The 22,832-nt window shown below is 45.4% G+C and overlaps 2 protein-coding genes across 4 annotated transcripts in view; both read right to left on the reverse strand.

Moving 5' to 3' along the window:
* RSKR (ribosomal protein S6 kinase related) lies at positions 1–4,204 on the reverse strand. Of its 2 annotated transcripts, none has more exons than XM_039252465.1 (12): positions 4,069–4,204; positions 3,429–3,674; positions 3,252–3,335; positions 3,067–3,135; positions 2,618–2,687; positions 2,283–2,387; positions 2,061–2,101; positions 1,781–1,808; positions 1,582–1,671; positions 1,409–1,497; positions 1,159–1,269; positions 1–716 (listed from the first exon to the last, which is right to left on the reverse strand). In XM_039252465.1, exons 1-12 carry the CDS (start codon positions 4,123–4,125, stop codon positions 480–482), a joined length of 1,227 nt encoding a protein of 408 aa, XP_039108396.1. In that variant the 5' UTR covers positions 4,126–4,204; the 3' UTR covers positions 1–479. The 2 variants fall into 2 exon arrangements, with proteins under 2 accessions (XP_039108396.1, XP_039108390.1); XM_039252459.1 differs by having other exon boundaries at positions 3,429–3,677.
* Positions 4,205–4,736: 532 nt separating this feature from the next.
* Positions 4,737–22,832, reverse strand: part of KIAA0100 (KIAA0100 ortholog) — a 29,223-nt gene continuing 11,127 nt past the window's right edge. The window contains exons 19-39 of one of the 2 annotated variants that reach the window (XM_039252406.1): positions 22,663–22,781; positions 22,328–22,548; positions 21,846–22,036; positions 21,626–21,725; positions 21,286–21,488; positions 19,985–20,279; positions 17,175–17,332; positions 16,691–16,897; positions 11,977–12,076; positions 11,585–11,767; positions 11,112–11,233; positions 10,465–10,620; positions 10,259–10,380; positions 8,331–8,511; positions 7,549–7,635; positions 7,239–7,349; positions 6,964–7,099; positions 6,729–6,859; positions 6,449–6,550; positions 5,728–5,862; positions 4,737–5,300 (exon numbers count right to left, since the gene is read on the reverse strand). In XM_039252406.1, coding sequence (XP_039108337.1) covers positions 5,118–5,300; positions 5,728–5,862; positions 6,449–6,550; positions 6,729–6,859; positions 6,964–7,099; positions 7,239–7,349; positions 7,549–7,635; positions 8,331–8,511; positions 10,259–10,380; positions 10,465–10,620; positions 11,112–11,233; positions 11,585–11,767; positions 11,977–12,076; positions 16,691–16,897; positions 17,175–17,332; positions 19,985–20,279; positions 21,286–21,488; positions 21,626–21,725; positions 21,846–22,036; positions 22,328–22,548; positions 22,663–22,781 — 3,243 coding nt within the window. In that variant the 3' untranslated portion in view covers positions 4,737–5,117. Of the gene's footprint in view, positions 5,301–5,727; positions 5,863–6,448; positions 6,551–6,728; positions 6,860–6,963; positions 7,116–7,238; positions 7,350–7,548; positions 7,636–8,330; positions 8,512–10,258; positions 10,381–10,464; positions 10,621–11,111; positions 11,234–11,584; positions 11,768–11,976; positions 12,077–16,690; positions 16,898–17,174; positions 17,333–19,984; positions 20,280–21,285; positions 21,489–21,625; positions 21,726–21,845; positions 22,037–22,327; positions 22,549–22,662; positions 22,782–22,832 lie in introns of those variants that run through there. The other variant, XM_039252413.1, reaches the window with a different exon arrangement.

Consider the following 22,832-nt stretch of genomic DNA (forward strand, 5'->3'; position numbering starts at 1 on the left):
TTTAAATATTAGATTTATCACACACTGGCTTTGAGTCCCCAGATCATATGTTTTAGCTGCATATTTAGGGGTTGTGATGCCAGCCTTTGAGACTTTTGAAAACATTCATAGTTCTGACATGAATAGCACCTTGAGACTCCATTTAGTGTTATTGCTCAAGAAAGGAAATATGGCAGAGAAACAAGGAAAGGGAAAAGCAGAATAAGCCTCTGGGTATGAGCATCGGAGAAATGAAGCAAAGGAAAAGGTCAACACTCTGATCTGAGATGTTGAATTGAGAGGTGAGTTTATTAGGGGGTAGGGAGGAGTAGGGCCAAGTGTGGCTACCAATAGCAGAACGCCCAAGATTTGAACTCTGGTCCAACAAGTAATAGAATAGAATGCTAAGAGGCTACAGAGTAAAAACAAACTAGATCATCAAAGGGGTCATACTGAGTTGGCAGTGGAGGAGATCCTTAGGTTCCCATATAGGCCCCAAGCTACAGTAGAGGGGCTCGAGCAAGGCTGGGACGGACCAGGTAGGACTCCAGGTTACAGTCAAAGTTCTTGAAAAGCATGGACTCCGATGGACTGGGCTGGGTAGCTTGTGTCTCCGTAACAAAGGTCACTGGCTGCTTCTGTAGGAGCTCTGGGTCAAAGGCCACACCCCGAAAGAAAGGGTGGACCTGGAAGTGATGCAAATAACGTAGACGGTGGAGGGGATTCTGGCATAAGAGCTGAAGGCGAATAGAGCATGAAGGGTAGATGAGATAGGAGAAGGGCTAAACAGAAAAGCTGGAAAAGGAGAAGTTCATGGAGCTGTGGAGGGCAAAGAAGAATCCTGAAGAGGATCTGAAAGAGGGAGAAATGGGCTAATTTGGGCAGGCAAAGGTGGGAATAGAGGCACTGTCCTAGTAAGAGAGCAGCACTGGCCCTCTCAGCAGTGACCGGTTATGGGTGGGGAGGAGATGTGAAGGATGAGGAACTCAGAACTGAAATTTCAAATGCCAGTTAGAGGGCAGGTGGGGAGGTGGTACTTGATCAAGTTAGAGCACATGCGTGTGCACGTGCACACACACACTCACCAAATTATTGGAGGAATGGGGAAATCTCATTTCAGTAATAGGGAAAGGAGAGAATTGAATGGTTTGGTAGTCAAGAAGGAGTGTTCACCCTTACCTCATGGAGCAGGAGTGAGAGCCCCTGATTAAGAGAAGCTGGGATCTCAGAATCATAGTGGGTCACACTTGCCAACATGGCCACATGATCTTTCTCTGCAGCCACTGGGAACTGAGTTAAGAGGTGGGGGATGGGGAGGGGGACCGGAGGTGTCACTGTTTAGTAGGAATAAGGCACGATTCCCTAAGCTCTTCTTCCCACTACAGGGCAGAGCTCCTCTCTTTGCACAGCATCCCTACCATTTTCTCACCTTCCCAGTTGCCAGACAGAAAAGCAAGACACCCAGGGACCACCAATCAGCAGCATGGTTGTAAGGCCCTCCACTCAAGACCTCTGGAGCTAGATTTGAAAGACAGTTGTCACTGACATCAATTGGCTATCCTTCTGTCAATGCTCACCCCCCGGTTTCAGCCCCTGTCTCACCCATGTACTGAAGAGTGCCGCAGATAGTATAGGCTCGGGCTCCCTGGGGCAGGTGGCGGGACAGACCAAAGTCTGTCAGTTTCAGATGGCCTGTGAAAGATAAGGCAATGGCACCACTGTGTTCCACCCCTCATTAGCCATGACATTCCCAAACTGAGGGTCCCTCTCATTCTGGGACCAGGAAAAGAAAAGGACTTACCTCGTTCATCCAGAAGGATATTCTCCATCTGAAAAATCACAAGTGAGAAGTTATTATTCATCTTCCTTTCGACCTTCTTTTATCATGTATACCTGTCAGCTGAGGAAGATGCCCTATTCAGCATTCAAGTCTATACTTTGAGGGATCTGAGTGCCCAAATCCTTAGCACCCATGAGAACCCCAAGGTCAGCTATCCTCAGCTCCCCTCTCCTTTTTGGATCTGTTGGCACTTCTTACTGATGCCCCACCTCAGACAAAGAGAAAAAGCACTTAACTCTACCTTCACATCTCGGTGGATGATGCCCAGATCATGGAGATAGCCTGTGGATGACAGCAAGTAATGGCGTCCGCTAAAGCTCTCCTGTCTTTCCAGTTTCCCTGGTACTTCCCATCCCATCCCTATCCCTGTTCTTTGACCTCCAGAGTTAACACCACTTCTCTTCTCTCTGCCCCTCCCCCTGAATTCTTCCCTCAATTCCATTACCATTTCGGTTTCACTTACACAGCACCAGAATCAGTTCAGCAGCAAAGAGGCGGAGGGAGGCCTCAGTCAAGCAGCCGACAGAGGACCACAGGGAGTACAGATCTGTCCTGCAGTAGCTGCACACTGCAAAGCACCAGAAGTCTAGGCAATACTGGGGGGTAATGTGCCTGGGCTCAAAGGCATCTTAGGCCTCTTGCCCAAACTGATGCCCCATGTTGTTCCCTCTCCCTTTGGGAGACAGAAGTGCTCAGAGAAGGGAAACGGCAAAGGGAGAACAAGCCAGAGGGATGGGTAATCTCAGGTGGGGAGTACGATAGGATGCCTCTTGGAAATGAGAGAGGCCAGTCACTCACTAATGAAGAGGTGCCGTTTTCCCTGCCAAGTGTCCCCCAAACCGTGTACAAAAGGATGGTTGATCTGTCGCTAGGGATGAAAAAAACAGGAAGTTAGGGAGGAAAAAGGGCACTGAGGGTCAAGGTAGCCAAGAAGTCAGAATTTAACCTAGTTGTGCAAAAAGGGAGCTGCTGCCCTACCTCTCAGTTCAGGTGAACAAAATAGTAGGGACTGCCTACCTGGTAATCCCCAAACCAGCATGATACTACGAACACACTAGGACATACTAGAGAGGTTTCCCTGGAAGGACCTAGAATTACCTGCTGATAACTACCTTTCCCAGGATCTGCTTTGGCGGAAGCAGAGGGAGGGGGCAGAAGAAGGAAGAGCAGGGCGGTTGCACAGGAAAGTGCTTTCTCCACCCGTGGGTCAGTTCTTCCGAGGCTCCAGTCCAGGGCTCTGTGCATACCTGGATGCTAACCTCCTGTTTGCACTGCCTCAGGATGCTCCTCTGTAGGACCTTTACCTTGGACACCACCTATAAAAGGAGAGGAGTGATGACTCCTACAGGTTGTTTAGGTCTCCCAACCTCTCTGAAATCAAAATTGGAAGCAGGGACTAGAGAATGATTAGGAAGAACACCTAGGTCCCTACCTTTACCGCACATACTGTTTTCTGGTCACAATCTAGCACCTTGAGGACCATTCCAAAGGAGCCTTTAGCCACAGGTCCTAAAATCTGTACAGAGAAATGAAGAATAGGGCGATTGAAACTCTGGCCATTTCTAGATGTCTCCCCCGAGACTGAGACCCCTTCCAGGGACTGACCTACCTTCAGCTGGTGATGCCCCCTAAGGGGCCTAATGGGAAACTCCGGCAGAAAAAGGTTGATGAACTGAGGCAGTGGCCACTCAGACAGAGGCTTCTCTATTAGCAACGGGGCCGGCTCCAGGGGCTCCTGGTGTAGGCACTGATGCCCCCGTAGTCCCCACAGCTCTTCCAGACCTGACCTGGCAGTCCCCACACCTGACCAGAGGCTCTTCCAGCCTCGGACCCAGGGACCCTGGATGTTGCCACCCTGCTGAGAACCAAGGGAGCCACTCTAAACCTCTGCCCTTGAGGCATTACAAATTCTACCCACCGTAGAAGGGACACCCTCAAATCTTAACTGTAGAGAGATGTTTTTGAGCACCAGTCAAAATTGCCACCACCCTTGCTTTGGGCCAAGGCCTAGATTTCCTGGACATGATTCAAATCCTCTAGGAAAGCAGTATGTAGACATTTTCCCCAAGAAGCACCACAAATTCAGCCTGTACCTCTCAGTATGGGGCTGGGATATTTTCATAGTATAGCCTCTCAATTCACCTCCACAGTGGGCATCACTAACATTCTCCTCACCGCTCAGTTCCCAGGCCTCAAGCCCATGTCTCCTTCACCTCCCCTAAACAGGCTGCCAGAGCCCCACAGCCTACCTTATGAGAAGCAAGCACCCGGGCATGGTACCCCTGCCGACAGCTCACTGTTCCCATCCAGAGCCTCTGCCTCCTCTCTCCACCTGCTAAATCTGCTGTCCCAGTTACATAAGTGATTCCTCCCCATGAAGCTGCATTACTCATGAGCCCCGCCTCTTCCCTGCTATTGCAGCCAAACCCCACTCAGCCTCAAATCCTATCCCCCACCCCAGTTACGAATAAGCTCATCGCCAGAACTAAAATGTGCAGAGACTTATCAGCATGGGGCCAGTGTCACACCAGAGCTGGGAAGTATCTGTGATATGGCTTCATGGAGGAGGGACAAGGCCATCCTCATTAGAGGGGCAGCTAGTGGATATGTCTTGGGTTGATGGGGAGAGAAGGACACAGGTTGAACTCATGCACTTAACACACCAAAAAAAAAAAAAAAAATTAAAATATATTTTTTCTCTTTAAGTCATTTTCTTTCCATTCTCCAGGGCATACCCCAGGGGGATCCATGACCAGCCCTGACTCCTATTGCCATTTTCCCTACTGAACTTGGCACAGATTGAGGAGGGGCTGACTTCGCCCCAGAGCCCTAACACCTCTTGTACAAGGCAATGGAATGAGGAACAGGAGATCGGCTCCCCCCTCAACTTTCTAGCACAGAGGGAGAGCAGTTACACTTAGAAATATATATGTATGAATTTATATATAGGTCTATAAAAATTTATCACACTTGATCAGAACTGTCCCTCCCACCCTTTCAGTTGGCCCCAAGGGAACCAGATCCTGATCCTGGGCCCAATCCCTGGGTCTTGCTCTCTTGATGCCTCTCTGGCCCTGGGCCTGCTCATCAGTGTGAGGTAGAACTCAGCAGTATTATCCACCGTGTTCTGCAGGGAACAGGCCAGCTGCCAAAAGAGCAGTGCCTCCCTCCACAGTACCCTGTGAGCTCCTGACCACCGCAAATCCTGATGGAGGAGGGGCAGCGCCTCGCACCCCACAAGTCCCTGGGGCCTGAGCCAGAGTCAGATCCTGCACTGCGGCCACTCCTGGGTGCTGGGTCACTTGCGCCTGCCAAAGATGGACTTCTTGCCAGGGTTCTTGTTGCCCACACTCAAGCCGATGAGGAGCCGGGCCTTCTCCTCCTCTTCCTGCTGTTGCATGTTGAGGTCTGATTTAGTTTCTAGCTTTCCCCGGACCTCAGACCCTGTTGCAGGCTTCAGCCTTAGCTTCTCTTTGATTACCTGATAGGTTAGAGAGGGGTAAAAGGGAAGGTAAATATTAGTGGAACAGACAGAATAAATCACTGTGAACCAAGTCAAAACGAATTTATTAAGCTTACGTGAAGGCACAATGGGGCAATTCACATTATTAAATGATCTCTGCTTTCAAGAAGCTTACAGTCTGAATTAGAACCTATTCTAAACCTGAAATGCATCAGCCCTCAGTTCCCTAAAACTCAACAGACTTGACATACATGACATACATGACAAACATTTAAACATCTGACCAAAGTCATGGAGAGGGCAGGGATAAAAGTTACTCATTTCATTCACCTGCCCATTGCCAAGGCTACCTGTCCTACACATGTCCTACACTGAAATGCTCCCGAGCACAGGATCTGTTTGTGAGCCCCTGCTAACCAAACAGCCATGAACTCTGGCGGGATACCTGGGCAACCAGGGCTTTGCGGCTGTCCCTCTTGACAGCCATGGCAAAGTCCAGCCATGTCCATGTGTTGTTGTGGTACTCCAGACAGGGCAGCACAAGGTTAAGATCACCCCAATCCACACTATTCTTCTCACCCTGCAAGAGAAGGAGGGAGAGGGGAGAGAAAAGAAGAGCAAAAAGATCAGCTGCCATTTTTCGTCCAAACCTAATTGTTTTTTTAGCACATGTGCTGCCGAAATGAGCACCCAGTCCAATCTAATGCTTGAGTCCAAGTCTAGGACTTTCCTGCAGCAGCAATCTAAAGATACTGATTTCTCTTTACCTAATCCTGTAATGGTACTGACTCCTGAAGGCAGCAGAGGGAACAGCAATTACCTGAAGACCAGCTTCACAATCTAGATTGTCATGCCTAATTTTTAAAAAATTTTTTTAATGTTTTATTTATTTTTGAGAGAGAGAGAGAGAGACAGCATGAGCAGGGGAGGGTCAGAGAGAAAGGGAGACACAGAATCCAAAGACAGGCTCCAGGCTCTGAACTAGCTGTTAGCACAGAGCCCGACGCGGGGCTCGAACCCATGAACTGTGAGATCATGGCCTCAGCCAAAGTCGGACGCTTAATCGACTGAGCCACCCAGGCGCCCCTGTCATGCCTAATTTTAATCTCTGATCTTATCTGGTTCCCTTCCCACCCTATTCTAGAAAGTACTAGGGAGGAGCAGACCTTGTAGCTGACGCACAGAGGAACCTGTGGAATCTTTATGTAGATGAAGGAGTTGTTCATGGCAGCTCGCTCTTTCATCTTGTCAATATCATCCACAGGGTGCTAGGAAAGGCAGGAAAGGAATGTGAGCCCTTGAAACCATCAGAAGAAACTGAGGACCCCAAACATCTTCATCTTCTTTCATCCCTAGGAAAGACTCAGGAAACAAGAAATCCTCAGCTGACCCAAACAGAACTCTAAGACTCTTCCATCTTTCTGTCATCAGGGGTATGTCTGGTACCTCAGGTACTTTCCGAAATGATCTTCTGACACCAGAACTCCGATTTAAGCCTTGTGCAACACCCTTCCCGGGGCCCAGTGGTGCTGCGTCATCTGCTGCAATCAGCTGCCGAGGCTTAACCACTGGTATTCCTATGGAAAAGCAAGCACACCAGCTGTTGTCCTCTTTCTGAAGCTTCAGCTATCTCTGGGGCTGCTACCCCGGTCTTCTGGATCTCCACCATAAAAGTTCTCACCAGTAGTCACCAGTTTGGACTTATCTTCTTCATCACCAACCTCATCATCTTCCACACTTCGGCCAGGAAAGAAAAAGCCCATTATTCTATGGAAGAACTGGTGTGTCAGCTGGATGGTGAGAGGCACCACATTTACCTAAAGAGGAAAAAGGCTGAAGAAGCAATTAAGCTCAGACATCATCCCTCAGTTTACCTACCCCTAATGTAGCATAATAACACACAGATCGCTTTTGAGTGCCCTTTGTTCCTGGGTCCCCAAAGGACTGTTTACTAACCTCAAAGTGTTCCTTAACAGAAATACCCCCGACAGGGGGCCGGACTTTGCTGAAGAGGCGGAGGGCTAGCTGTCGCCCAGACTGGCAGGAGCTCTGGGGCCGAAGGACTACCTGTAAGATAAAGAGTGATAAATTTACCCACAAATCCCTACAGACTAAGAGGAAAAGCAATAGTCCTGCGAAGCTGGGCAAGCTTTCCACCTCTCAGATCACCACAGTATTTGCCATAGTGGGTTTATGGGGAAGGGCCATTACAAATGCCCTGTTTTAGGAAGTATGAGAATGGGGCAGGATGGGAAGTAAGACTTGCCTTATAGACAGCATTGGGGAGGAGGTTGTTCATAGTGAACCAGCCCAACTCCAGAAGATGTTCTGCTGTGTCATCAGACTTATTCACCTATAAAGACAGATTTTCCCCCTTTACCTATAAAGACAGATTCCCGTCCCCCCCACCCCCACCGGCACCACATATACTATCATAAGTCTTTCTCAGGAGCTTGCTAGAGGATTGCTACGTATCCTGTTTTCAGGTTCTTGATATATTTAATCCCAACCCTTGGTATCCCTTTCATTTTCATACAGTCAATTCACCCTTTAATCCAGTTTTTCTCATGGGCACTAACAAGAGTACTAAATGCCAGTAATGCTTCCAGTCACTGTGATAGTCAAAAATGGCCTCATTCATTTTCCAAAGTCACAAGAAGGAGTGTAGATTAAGTGTAGAATAATGAATCATGTCCTCGCCTCCATGCCATTGGTTATTTATTGCAGGAAAGCTGAATGTCAGTATAGAATTAATTCTATTCCAAGCTGGACTTGGAAGATTACTTCCCTCTGGGCCATTTTTCTAGCGATAATCTTATTCAGTGAAAACAGCATTTGATCCAGCTCATCCATATCTGTATTATTTAATATTACAAATAGTTGTGTTTAAGGGGAACTCTGCTCACGTGCCTATCATCATTAATAATTATTAAGACCGCCATTAGTAATCATATAATAATTAGCCTCTTTGTTTCTCAGTTATGACTCCTGAGATAGGTCAGTGTCTCTCAATACAGCTCTCTTTACGTGATTGTATCTACTCGATACCTTGCTGTAGAGGAACCGCTGCAGCTCTAGTTCCGCAATTCCTAGCTGTCCATCTTCCTCTGTCAGACGCCATCGTGCCTGAGCAAAGTAGAACTCAGTGCGACGGACCACACTCACATCTTCTTGTTGCTTTCGCAACTCCATTTTATTGGCCTGCTGCAACTGGAAATCCTTAAAACACCTATAAATGGACAGGAGGGCCAAAGCAAATAAGGGTAATAGCATCTGGGTTGGGAGTAGGTTAGAATGCTCTAGAATGATGCAGGAGGTAAACCCAGAGATGGACCTATTTTGGAATGGCTATTCCCTAAATTTTTTTTCACTGGATTCATGCTCCTCACACCCTGGGCCATGGGAGATTAAATCCCATCTTTGAGTTCCACAGCTTTTTTTTTTTTTTTTTTTACTTTAAAAAAAATTTTTTTTTAAATTTATTTCTGAGAGAGAGAGAGAGAGAGCGAGAGCGAGCAGGGGCGAGGGTCAGAGAGAAAGGGAGACACAGAATCCAAAGCAGGCTCCAGGCTCTGAGCTAGCTGTCTGCACAAGAGCCTGACGCGGGGCTTGAACCCACAAACCATGAGATCACGACCTGAGCCAAAGTCGGATGCTTAACCGACTGAGCCACCCAGGTGCCCCTATTTTTTTTAAGTTCCCCACCCATCTTGAGAAACTTAACAGAAGACCATGGGGGAAGGGAAGGGGGAAAAATAGTTACAAATAGAGGGGGAAGGAAGCAACCTATAATAAACTTTTAAATTTTTTTTTTAAAAATTTTTTATTTATTTCTAGGAGAGAGAGAGAGACAGCGTGAGCAGGGGAGGGTCAGAGAGAGAGAAGGAGATACAGACTCTGAAATAGGCTCCAGGCTCTGAGCTGGCAGTCAGCACAGAGCCCGACACGGGGCTCGAACCCACGAACCGCGAGATCATGACCTAAGCGAAAGTCAGACACTTAACCAACTAAGCCACCCAGGCGCCCCTATAATAAACTTTTAAATACAGAGAACAAATTGAGGGGGTATGGGGGGATAGAGGAGAGTGAAAAATGGGTGATGGGCATTGAGGAGGGCAGTTGTTGGGATGAGTACTGGGTATTGCACGTAAGCAATGAACCCCAGGAATCTGTCCCAAAAACCAAGAGCACACTTTACACACTGTATGTTAGACAATTTGACAATAAGTAATACATACATAAACTATGTCATGTGCTAACCATGTTAAAAAAAAAAAGTTCCATACCCAAAGTGGGTTTTGAAATCATGATCCTGAGATCAAGAGTCATATGCTCTACTGACTGAGCCACATAGGCACTGCTTTTTCTTTTTTCCAAGTTTTTTTTTAGATATGTTTTGAGAGAGAGAGAGAGAGAGAGAGAGAGAAAGAGAGAGAAAGAGAGAGAGAGAGAGAGAGAGGGAGAATCCCAAGCAGGCTCCCTGCTGTCAGCACAGAGCCCGACATGGGGCTCAGACTCACAAACTGTGAGATTATGACCGGAGGCAAAGTCAAGAGTTGGACACTTAACCAACTAAGCCACTCAGACACCCTCCCACCTAAGTGCTTCTAAATAAAGTAATCTCTGCCTACTAATAAACCCCTACAATTGTATTTGCAACTGTGCTCCTTAATGATCAACTTCAAGACATTTTATTTTCAGTTCACCTGCACAGCACCAAATCCACAAAAGTGATCTTTCTCAACTATCTGATTTTCTCCTTTCCCAGGAGGTACTCTAATGAGAAACCAAAGGAGGGGATCTCCTTCTCTCAATCTCTTGGCCAAGTCCAGCAAGGCTCACTCAGGAAGTGCCCAAATCTACATCAGCCTTTGATAATGCAAGATAGATCTAAAGACTATCAGAACACCAAGCAAGGAAGAGAAATCAACTGCAGCTGGGGCACTAGACAAGGGCAGAAAAGAATGCTCCGGCACCTGATGAGGATATTAAGCTCTTCACTTTCCAACTGTAGGTTGGCCTTCTCCTGGTTTAGCTGCAACTGAAGCTTCTGGTTCAGGTCAAGCAGGTTCTCATTCTTGCTGTCATCCTGCAAAGACTTGGGAGCCAAGGCAGGAGAAACTGAGAGGAGATTCCCTTGGCCTAGGAGAACACCCTCTCCTCAGACTGCCCTTGTGACTACCTTCATGATAGAATACATCTGCTTCTCCAGCTGCCGTATCTGGGCCACATGCTGCCGCACAGCCTCCTGCAGATGTAATATGCTGCTCCGCTGTTCCTCAGGATTGCTAGAGATCTCAAGCTGGAACCTGACACGCTGCTTCTTCTCACTGTGCTCCTGAAGAAATGGAAAAGGAAATGAACAAAGAAAGTTTTGTAACAGACAAGTCATGTAGTAAAGTGAAATAGAGAACAGAACAAGAAACGGGTCTCTTCTGGAAAGCTTAACTGTATCTGCTACCATTAGTAGCAAGCATAAAGGGTAGGCCACTGCAGAAGACGTAAAGATTTCATAATAAGCCAGGGCCACAGAGTAGAGGCAGAGGTGACAGTGGGGACTAGTTACTGTTTTTAGAGGTATTAAAGTGACTCAGTAGAGAACTGACCAAGAAAAACAACCACATAAACCAGCTCTGCAGTCTCAGTAACACTCAGACCTCTCCTAGATAAGCGCAATTTCAACTGCTGCTATTGACTAACACAGGATGTACCAACCACAAGGTCCTTTTTCAGTTTGAGGCATGGCTTTTCTTACTGGACCCCAAAGAAAGCACAAGGTCTGTGGGTTCCTGTGAGGTTACCTGCCATTCCACAAGCTCCCGTGCTCACCTTCCGCTTAGGTTCTACGTGGAGCAGCAGGTTGTTGACGATGTCTAAGATCATGGCATACTGAGCTGGGTTGGTGGAGATTTCCAGCTCATGATGAATAAGGGTGAAGGTATCCACAGCCCCTAGGTAATTAGCAGCTAGGTAAGAAACTCCAGTTTCTCTCTAAATATCTACCCAATCTTCTAACCCATATTTGGAAGCACTCTTGTTAATCCCATAGAAAGGGATTAGTGAGAGATGCTCATGGGTAGAAAAAGGTTTGCTTATTTTAAACAATATCCATTCATCCTAGTTCCTTCCCAAAAATACAGTTTATTCTCTTATAGCAGAACTTACACAATGTAGAGCAAAATGAAAAGTGTTAATGCCCAGGACACAGTGGGACTTCTAACACTACTACAAAACCACTAAGGAAATAACTATTTCCACAAGTTCCCTAGTCCCCTTCTAAAAGCCTCACAAGCCCTGAATACCTTCCTGTTTCTTTAGGAGATCTTCCTTTTCCTGGTTCTCATGAACCTCAGGTGGCTTAATCTGAGTTGCCAGCTCAGGATCAATGTCGTGGCTGTAACTAATATAGTACATTCGGCAGCTACAGCGTGAAATGATCCGCTGGACTTGCTGGGCTTGTTGCGCCTCAGCTGGCTGGTTCCAATCTGGGAAGAGGTGGGAAAGAGATAAGAGAAAGACATTCTCAATGGAAGTACTGTGAGAGCCTACTGGCTATATGTGAGGTCTAGGGAACTCCACACATTTGCTCTCCACCTAACACAAAATCGTCCTATTCCAGCATGTGTTAATTTTAAGAGTTTGTAAGAAAATGCACATCTCCTAAGCACATGATGGGGAATAAGGGAGAGCTGACCTGTGGTGGTGGTCACCATGCCTCCCACGGCCTGCCCGCTCTCCATCAGCTCCTGCACAGAGTCCAGGCTACGCTGCCGGTGTTCCTCGATATTCTTTACCTGAAGACAGAGATACAGGCACCTTTAACTCCTGGCCAACTGGGTCACAGCTCTCTATGATGCAAGCAATTATACTATCTAAACTTCCACTGCCTGGAATAGCTTGAAGGATCTCCCAAGGTAGAAGACAGACATGACTCCCTCCTGGCCAAACCACCTCAAGTCTCCAAACCCAAACGAGTTAAATGCACATTTTGCCAGACCTACAGGCCTGAGGCCAGAAAAGCAAGCTAGGTTAAAATCATATCCTATCTGGGGGCATCTGGGGGGCTCAGTTAAATGACTCTTGATGCCAGCTCAGGTCATGATCTCACAGTTCTTGGGATCGAGCTCCACACAGGTTCTGCTTGGGATTCTCTCTCCTTCTCTCTCTCTCTGCTCCTTCCCCACCTGTGCTCTCTCTCAAAATAAATAAACATTAAAAAAAATAAAATCCTATCTCACCTCACACCCACTAGGATGGCTACAACCAAAAAAATAGTATCAAGTGTTGGCAAAGATGTGTGGAAATTGGAACCCTTGTGCACTGTTGAGGGTATGTCCAATGGTACAATGGTACTATGGCAAACAGTATGGCAATTCCTCAAAAAATTAAAAATAGAATTACTACATGACCTAGCAATTCTACTTCTGGAAATATACCCAAAAGAACTGAAAGCAAGGTCTTGAAGAGATCTGTACACCTGTGTTCACATAGCATTATTCACAATAGCTAAAAAATGGAAGCAACCCAAGTATCCATTGATAAATAAATGGATAAACAATTTGTTGTACAAACAATGGAATTCAATCTTAAAAAGGAAGATACTACAACATGGACAAACCTTGAAGAGATTATAGAAAATGAAATAAGCCAGTCACAATAAAGACAAATGTTGTATGATTCCACTTATACAAAGTACTTAAGAACAGTCAAAATCAGGGGCGCCTGGGTGGCTTAGTCGGTTAAGCATCGACTTTCGCTTAGGTCATGATCTCGCGGTTCGTGGGTTCGAGCCCCGCGTCGGGCTCTGTGCTGACTGCCAGCTCAGAGCCTGGAGCCTGTTTAGGTCTGTGTCTCCCTTTCTCTCTGACCCTCCCCTGCTCACGCTGTCTCTCTCTCTCTCTCCCTTAGAAATAAATAAAAAACATTAAAAAAAAAAAAAAAAGAATAGTCAAAATCAAAGAGACAAAGTAGAATGGAGGGTGCTGAGGACTGGAAAGAGGAAGGGGGAGGAGTTTGTTGTTCAATGGGTATAATTTCAGTTTTACAAGATGAAGAGTTAGGGAAATGGATGGTGGCGATGGTTGAACAACATTATCAATGTATTTAACACCAACTTAACTTTACACTTAAAAATGGTTAAAACCAGGGGTGCCTGGGTGGCATCCAACTCTCGATTTTGGCTTAGGTAATGATCTCAGGGTTGTGAGATCAAGCCCTGCATCAAGCTTCGTGGTCAGCATGAAGGCTGCTTGGGATTCCTTCTCTCTCTGCCCCTCACCTGCTCACACACACTCTCTCTCTGTCTCAAAATAAATAAATAAACTTTAAACATGATTAAAATGGTAAATTTTATATGTATCTTACGACAATAAAAAAAATGAAGAAAAAGTCACATCCTGTCAAGCACAAAAAATTTCATCGATACCAGTGACTTTTCCACCCACTTTGATATTCATGATTTGTGTTTTTGCTGTTTTCTGTCTTTAGACAACCACTCTGACACTGTTGCCATGGGGTAAAGGGAGTGAATTCTTTTGAGTCTCTTTGCCAAGCTGAAGTCAAAGTGAATAATAGGATGAGTGATTTGAAGACCATAAGCAGATCTGCCAAATCACAAAAAAGTTCATATGGGAAAGGCAAGATCAAAGTCCCTCCACCAAATTCAGTGAAGGAAATCATAAGCAAAACGAAAAGACAACCTACTGAAAGGGAGAAGATATTTGCAAATGATACATAAGGAACTCCTACAACTCAACACCAAAAAAAATTAATCCAATTTAAAAATGGGCAGAAGAGGGGCACCTGGGTGGTTCAGTCGGTTAAGCATCTGACTTCGGCTCAGGTCTTGATCTCACAGTCTGTGGGTTCAAGCCCTGCGTCGGGCTCTGTGCTGACTGCCAGCTCAGAGTCTGGAGCGTGCTTCAGATTCTGTGTCTCCCTCTCTCTCTGACCCTCCCCTGCTCATGCTGTCTCTCTCTCTCTCTCTCTCAGAAATAAATAAAATAAATAAATAAAATTTAAAAAATAAAAATGGGCAGAAGACCTGAGTAGATATTTTTCCAAAGAAGACAAACAGATGGCTAACAGACACATGGAAAGATGCTCAAATTCATTAATCATCAGGGAAACACAAATCAAAGCCACTTCACACCAAAGTGGCTAATAACACACGTCGGCAAGGATGTTGAGAAAAGGGAAACTGTGCACTGTTAGCGCGAATGGAAATTGGTGCAGCCATTCTGGCAAGCAAAATGGAGGTTCCTCAAAAAACTAAAAACAGAAGTATCATACGATCTAATGATTCCACTTCTGGGTATTTATGAAGAAAGTGAAATCATTACTCTGAAAAGCTCTGTGTTTAATGCTTATTATGTTTATTTATAATAACCAAGATACAGAAGCAACCTAAATGTCCCTCCACAGATGAATGGGTAAAGATGTGTTTTATATATTCACAATGGAATACTGCTCAGTCATAAAAAGGAATGAAATCTTGCCATTTTTGGATATTATCCTAAGTAAAATCAGACAAAGATAAATCCTGTACGGTTTTGCTTATATAGGGAACCTAAAAAACAAACAACAAAAAGAGAAGTAAACTCATAAATATAAAGAACTGGTAGTTCCCAGAGGAGAGGAGGGTTGGAGGAATAGGTGAAATAAGTCAAGGGGATTAAGAGGTATATACTTCCAGATATAAAATAAGTCATGGAAATGAAAAGTACAGCATAGGGAATATAGCCAATAATACTGTAAAAACTTTGGTGACAGAATGGTAACTATACTTTGCCCTGGCGAACATTTCATAATGTTTGTAATTGTCAAGTCACTATGTTGTACATCTGAAATTAATATGTCAACTATACCTCAATTAAAGAAAGCGAAAACAACAACAAAAACAAGGATATCTACTCTAATGCTAATATCACAGCCTGAGGGAAAAAAAGGGTTCACATACAAAAGAGGGCATGCCTAAAAGAAGCAGAGGCCCAGAAAATGCTAGAGAGAGCTTGCATTGCTCATCCTGCCCACCTGTGCCTGAGTAGTTTACATTGTCTATGCCTACTTCCTGAGACTGGTGGTAAAGAGCACTGCTTGCCTGAATCACAGATGTACTATATCAGCATGACCTCCTCCCATATTACCAATAGCCTGATCCTTACTTTTGGCTTGATATTTGATTAAATGATTACCTTGTATGTAACTACACCTGAGGTTGCTTAGATTGCGTCCTAAAGCTGTTGGAGTAAGAAGCACCAGGCAGGGAGGAGGGAAGAGGGATTAGCTTTTTCCCACGGAGTAGAACGGTAAATGAAGTTATCTCAATGGTCCTTACAGATGTAGCGAGATCCAGTAACTCGTTTGGATGTACCATGCCCAGCACAATGTGGACACTTATACCTGTTAAATAAGTATTAACAATGCCAAGTACTGGCTAGGTACATCTCATAACTATTAGATCTCCCAGTAATTCTGAAATAATATCCTAGAAATTATAAAGCAAATTCAGTTTTACCACGCTGAAAAGAAAATCTATAGCCCCTGCCAACTGCTCACAATTTTACCATCTAACAAAATGTTATCTTGACACACATTTAGACCTCCTCTGACATAACTTCTTAAAAATGGTGTGATTATTTTCCGCCGAAATGAAGCTTTGTATTTTTCAAAGCAGTTTCTCACACTTGATCCTTTCAATGATCTTGTGAGGAGGAAGTATTAACTCAATTTTACAAATAAAGGTGACTTGGGGTCCCTGGGTGGCTCAGTCAGTTAAGCCTCAGACTCTTGATTTCAGTTCAGGTCATGATCTCACAGCTGTGAGTCTGAGCCCCACATTGGGCTCTGTGCTGACAACGCAGAGCCTGCTTGGGATTCTTTCTCCCTCCCTCTGTGCCCCTCCTCTGCTCTCATCTCTCTCTCTCTCTCTCTCAAAATAAATAAATAAACTTAAAAAAAAAAAAAAAAAAAGGGCAAATAAAAGTGACTCGCCCAAAGGCTCATGGCTACTATAACAGCAAAGGTGGTATTAGAAGTCACATAAACTGAGTCTAGACAAGCAGTCTTTGTATTCAACCTTACTGCTTTGCTGAAACTAATCAAACATCTTCATAAGAGAAATCAGAGAAAGGGCAGATAAAGTATTTACCTAAAGTTCTCAGACTTACTGCCTGTTTTCTTGGCTGCCTGCTGATTAGTGTGATTTATTAGCAGAGTCAGCAATCTTCTCAAAAGTAAAAAACTTCCACCCCATTTTATTCTCGTGCTGGGAAATGAGAATTTCCCTCTCAATTAAAAAAAAAAACACCAGCAAGAGATTTAAAAAAAAGAAGAAAGGAAAAAAGCACTACGTACGTGCTCACGAGCCACAGATCAGGGACTGCCTGTAATTCCCGTACTTGACTAACCTCTAACCAGAGCTGGCGGCCATCCTGCTCCGTGGGGCTGCTTTCGGTGGTGGCAAAATACTGCATGCCATCCAGTAGGCAAGTCCAGGACGTCTTTTGCTTCAGCGTGTCACCATACCAGGCTGGATGGTGTTGGCACTGCAACAGCTGAGCTTTGGCAGCTGACACAATGACACAGCCTTCTGTCTCTGCTCCACGAAGAACCATCTACGCCACAGACAGGAACAGAATCACAGCACCAGGGCCACCAGGGAAGATGAGAAGGTTAGAGAAAGGAGTGTGCCAGTGAGTGCACCTGGGTCTAATTCTGGCTTACTGGGCGAACACTGGGTTTTTAGAAATGGAAGGATTATCCCAGATACCTGCTGGAAAGAATAATCTTTTGGAGCTCTACCTGCCCATTCTTACTTGGCGCTGGGAGAAGGTGAACACATAGGATTATGATCGAGCCCAGTGCTGGGGTGCCCTGGGAAAGAGAAGTTACCTGGCAGTTCACCAGCTCGATAAGGCAGTTTCTATTATAGATGTCATCTGTCTGGCAGGCAGCGATGCCACACAGCTGGTCACTCACACCTGACTCCTCTTCTGTGAACACCACAAACCTGTCTGTCTCCTCAATCAGCTTCTGCAACATGTAGGCACCTGGCAGAGAGATAGGATGTGGAGAAGAGTCACAATCTCAAAGGGATACAGGCAGCACATCTAGGGCCAAACTGATCTTCCTTCAATTTCACTAGGTAATATTCTCTGCAACCTGCAACTCCAGCCCACCCACTCCACCCCTTGATCATCGAGGCCAAAATAAGGGTTGTCCTTTCATTTCCCCCTCAATTTTAACAAAAATAACTGATTCCCAAGAGAAACTCAGAAATGCTATATAACAGTGGTGTTTTTTCTCTTAGGGATATCAACCTCTGAATTACTCTAGGATGTTTTTTCTCCTCATTTTGTTCCTTATATTTTTCATTTTGTATTATTTTAAATGTTGTTTGCTGACCACTCCTTTACACGTGAAACCACTCCTTTGCCGTTAGTGCCACTGTGTTCTCATAGCTCTACTGCTTCCTATGATTATGTCTCTAAATCCTCTTCTCACATGTCTTAGAAACAAGTATCTCCTAAGGCTCCCTTGTCTTCCTAACAAGAGGTTTACGGTTAACAGCAGCCTCCAGAATCAGACTCGTCTGCTTGCGTTTAAGATCCTATCTCTGCCAGTCACTCAATTGTGACCTTTAGCAGCTTGCTTTAACCTCTCTGTGTCTCAGTCCCCTTGTCTGTAAAATAATAGTAACTATCTCATAAGGTTGTTTGAGGGAATTTAATACAATAACATATAAAAGTATTTTGCACAGTACCTGCCACACGGTAAGCAACTATTATTATCTACTTGGGCTTACCTCTTAGCTCTATGCGGAAACTCCCGAAGCCTTCACCTCTAGTACTAAGCTTTTAGATCCTCATTACCGGCTGTTCGTCAGACATTACCTAGGTACACTACTTGTACCACACACTTAGCATGTCCAAATCTGAACTCAGCAACACTATACCTCCCCGAACTTGTTTAGTATTTACTAGCCTCTGGCTCGCCTTTCTCTGATGTTTTGTTACCCTCATGCGAGTCCCAGACTCAAAGTGTCAGCCATTATTGCTTTCTCTCTGTTTTAACTCCTTCCAACTAGCTGTCAAATTTCACACGTAGAACAACATTTCTATCCTCATCTCCATTCCCACGGCCTCTACCAAGTTCGGGCCCTCATTACACGTTGTTGGGACACCATAGTAGTTTCCTTATCTGTCTCTCCACCTCCAGTTTCGTTCTCGCCAGTCCTCCTCCACAGCGCTGCCAGATTTATCTTCCTAAAAGGGGAGTCTCATGATGACACATCCCCATTCAAAACCTTTCAGTAGTTCACCGCTGTCTACTGAATAAGGACCAAAAATGCCTTAGCCTTGCATGAAAGACCTTTGATGGTCTACGTGCCACTTTCCTTTCCAGGATCTTCCCTTGCTCCTCGCCTTAGTTACTATGCCAACTGAAACAGACTGTTCACTCTCCTTTGCACATACGGAGCTTTACCAAATCTACCCCTATTCAGGATGCCTTTCCTCCCTGTTTCCACATGTTCAAACCATACTCAGCCTTCAGAGTCCAGCTCAAATGCTACTTTCCTCAGTAAACCTTTCCCTGATTACAATCCCTCCTTCATCCCGGTCAAGAACTCCCATATACTTTCTTCTCTTGTGATATACATTACTTTCCACCTTGTTCTTAAACTCACCATGAACTTGCATTCTTCTATATTTATTCCCTCTCCTTAAAATACCCTCTCCTCTTTCCTTGGCTGCCAAACTCTTATTCATCTTTTAAGGCCCATCTCAGTGATCTTTTCTGGGAAGCTTTTCTAGACTTCCCTATGCTAATTTAAATACTTTCTTCTTAAACATTCTTACGAAGCACGGTCATAATGAAATATTAACTTATAGGTCTATCTACTAGTTTCTGAGCTTCTCTTCATCTTTACATCCCTAATGCCTAGGGTTATGTCTGGTGCATTTATAAACCCTCAATAAGCTAAAATGAATCTATGAATGAATGAGTGATTGAGTGAATGAGATTAGCTCATCCAGAGATGATAAACTTGTTGAGGCAAGTAGAATGTCATTCGTTTTATATCTTTCACTGAACCCAGCATGGTGCTTTATGCCTGTTAAGTACTCAATATTGGTTGACTGAACAAACTAATTCATCAAACCACATAACAATTCGTTAATCCTTTTTTTCCCTTACTCATCTCATTTTGGCCCCATCATTCCTTCATGATCCTCTTTTCCTTACCACAAGATCATACCCTTTAAATGCCCCCATCTCATGGCTATGTAAGTCAGAGGTGACCTAACATGGAAAAACGGTAGTTTTCATTTCTATCTCTAAATGGAACGAGCCAGGGGTGCCTGGGTGGCTCAGCTGGTTAAGCGTCCGACTTCAGCCGAGGTCATGATCTCACGGTTCGTGGGTTCGAGCCCCGCATCAGGCTCTGTGCTGACCGCTAACTCAGAGCCTGGAGGCTGCTTCAGATTCTGTGACTCCCTCTCTCTCTGACCCTCCCCTGCTCACGCTGTCTCTCTCTCTCAGAAATTAAAACATTAAAAAAATATATTAAGAAAAAAGAATCTTTAAAAAAATAAAAAATAAATTAATTGGAACGAGCCATGATTTAGTCCTCCCAGTTCCCGTCCAATCCCATGCACATACCCTACACATAACTCTACAAAGTCTGCTTTCCCCCAGCTTACCTCCTGAGGAGCCCTTATCAGGCTGTCCACTAAAGCTGGGAGTGCTGACGGGAGGTGGGGCTGGGGCACTGGTCAGAATGCTCTGCTTTGGCTTTTTAGCTGGCATCTGGGGATCAATCTTTAACCCCTTCAGGGCCTCAGTAGAGAGATTACGTTTGAGTACAGCTGCCTTTTTATAGCCATCATATAAGCCAAACGCAATGTCCCGATTGGTGGTTGTCCAGGAAGCCCGTAAATCTACCAAGTGCAGCTGGTGTGTATGAAAGGCAGGATCCCCAACTCGAGTAGAGAGCTCCTAAGAAACAGGAAAAGAACCACAAGGTAGCATGGAAATTCCCACCATTTCTCCTGGACCACAACTGCAGAGGCAAGAAAACAAGCTTGTTGAACAAGAAATCTGTTCTGGGGGGAGACAAGAAGACCCCAGAGAAAGAAAAACTAAGTGGTCTTAGTTTGTGCATTAGATTACATTCTAACTATATCCACTATAGTTTAAAGGATTCAGAAAATTTCAACCTATGGGGCGCCTGGCTAGCTCGGTCAGTAGAGTACACGGCTCTTGCCCTCAGGGTCATGAGTTCAAGCCCCACCTTGGGTGCAAAGCCTACTTTACAAAAGAAAAGAAAAAGAAAATTTCAACATAAAATCTTTCCTTAATTAGGAAAAAAAAAATAACAACAAAAAATACCAAATAAGGTGCTAGAAAAAACATTTTACTGTTTCCTAAAAGGCAAGAGACTGTCTTTAGAGAGGGAGAGAGAAAAGGAATTTTCAAAAAGAGGTACGCTGATACAAATGATAATCGTGAGTTCATCATATGGTAATGATATGTATGCGTAGAATGCAGTTAGAAACATTACCCAGGACTCTGCCTGAAAACTACTGCTGTGGACTGAACTGTGTCCCTCTCAAAATTCACATGTTGAGACCATAATCCCCGATGTGATAATATTTGGAGATGTGACTTTTAGGGGGTAATTAGGTTTATAGGAGATCACAAGAGTGAGGCCCTTATGATCAGATTAGTGCCCTTATGAGAGACACCAGAGAGCATGCTCTCCCCTCTCTTTTCCTGCCATGTAAGGACCCAGTGAAGGCAACTGTCTACAAGCCAGGAAGAGAGCCCTGACCAGAATCGGACTGTGTCAGCACTCTGATCTTAGACTTCTCAGACTCCAGAACTGCGAGAAATTTCTGTTGCTCAAGGCACACATTCTTTGGTGTGTTGTTATAGCAGCCCGAGCGGACTACAACACCTACTGATACAAATAGGGTAGTAAAGAGACTGTGTCAGGAGGTACCTCCTCAGCCGTGCGATTGCTGTGCCGTTGGTAGGTGAGGGAGGACAGGCTCAGTAGGTGAGTCTTTGTTACCAAGGGATCAAGGCAGTGATCAGCATTCTCTTCAGTGGGTGAAGCCATCAGGTGAACAGTCACCTGACTTAGGTCACTAACCATCTGGGTCACACTCCAGTCAGAGATGAGACGCCGCATCACCGTGCCCGCTGAGAAAAGGAGGCATACAGAACCCATGCAGACCAGTACAGAAGAGCAGTGCGGGACAGAAAGAAGGGAGAGACATGAGAAGGGCAAAGAGGGCAAGGAATAGGACAGGAACAATGGAAGCAGTCTTTGACCTTACCTTGAGGGATAAGCCGCTGAGTCCCTCTAGTGAAGACATGGCCCTGACTGCACTCAATCTGGATGCCCCGTTGCTGCGCGAACGAGGCCCAGTAATGCACCTGGCAACAAGAGAGTGTAACACTGAGCAGAGAGAGGCATCAGATGATTAAGATGAGAAAAAATGAGAACGAGGGAAGGGGAAAGAACTAAAGATGTCACCAGGGCTGGTAGAACCTGACCTGTAGCTGGGGAAAGAGCGCGGTATAGGAAAGCTGCTTGTAGTGCTGGCCGAGTTTCTTTTTGCTGGGTTTCAGGTTATTGAAGAGCTTTCCCCTACAGATAGGCCTTGTAACACTAGTCCAAGTTGCCCAGAAGTTCTGCATCCAGCGCAGGGTACTACTATACAGCAGAATCCGGGGCTGGGATATCGCTGCAAAAGAAAGGACAGACATTTCCTACCTGTGGTTAAAACACAGAGATAAAGCTAGCTTCAGCTTTTAGAAGTTTAACAATCCAAACAGCATGCGGCCTCACACTATCCCCAATACCCTTTCCTTTTAAAGATCTAAGCTTTGTTTTCACCAACCCTCTCTCAGAAAAGATCCTAATCCAAATCCTCCCTTGCTTTCCCTATCCCCTCCCCAAAGGGTCAAGTTGAAGTCTTTGGTGCATAAGCCCATCCTCCCAGCCCTTCCTCCCGTCGCCCAGACCCAAGCCTCACTCCCACTGTGCCGGGTCAGATCCATCTTGATGGAGAGATTGAGGTTCTCAGAGCGGAACGCCCGGTAGGAGTCATGGAGCTGGCCCAAGGGCACCTCAGGCAGGAACTCGGGGGCACGCAGAGTGACACCATGGTGATCATGGGGGTTCCCATGGCACAGCCACTGCAGGTCCAGTGTCATGCAGAGGTCAGGCAGGTGAAGGAAGCAGCAGTCATCATACCTGTCTCACAACAGAGTCCCGGCTCTCAGTGCCCTGGTCACTTGCAAATCCCTGGCTCTTCCCCACTCCCTCCGACCTGAGTCCCTCACCCTGTTGAGGCATTACTCCACTCACTTAGAAGCTGTTCTCACGTTGACATCCAAGTCACCCTTGAACACAAACTGACCAGGTTTCCAATGAAAAGACAGGTGGTTCCACTCCCAGTGCATATTCTCAGTTGTGTTGTATGGGTCCTATAACCGTCCCCAACAACTTGGTGAGATCTGGATACAAGTTCCACCCAA

Source organism: Hyaena hyaena, unplaced genomic scaffold, assembly GCF_003009895.1.
Source record: "Hyaena hyaena isolate Hyena2069 unplaced genomic scaffold, ASM300989v1 scaffold_10, whole genome shotgun sequence".
NCBI lineage: Eukaryota > Metazoa > Chordata > Mammalia > Carnivora > Hyaenidae > Hyaena > Hyaena hyaena.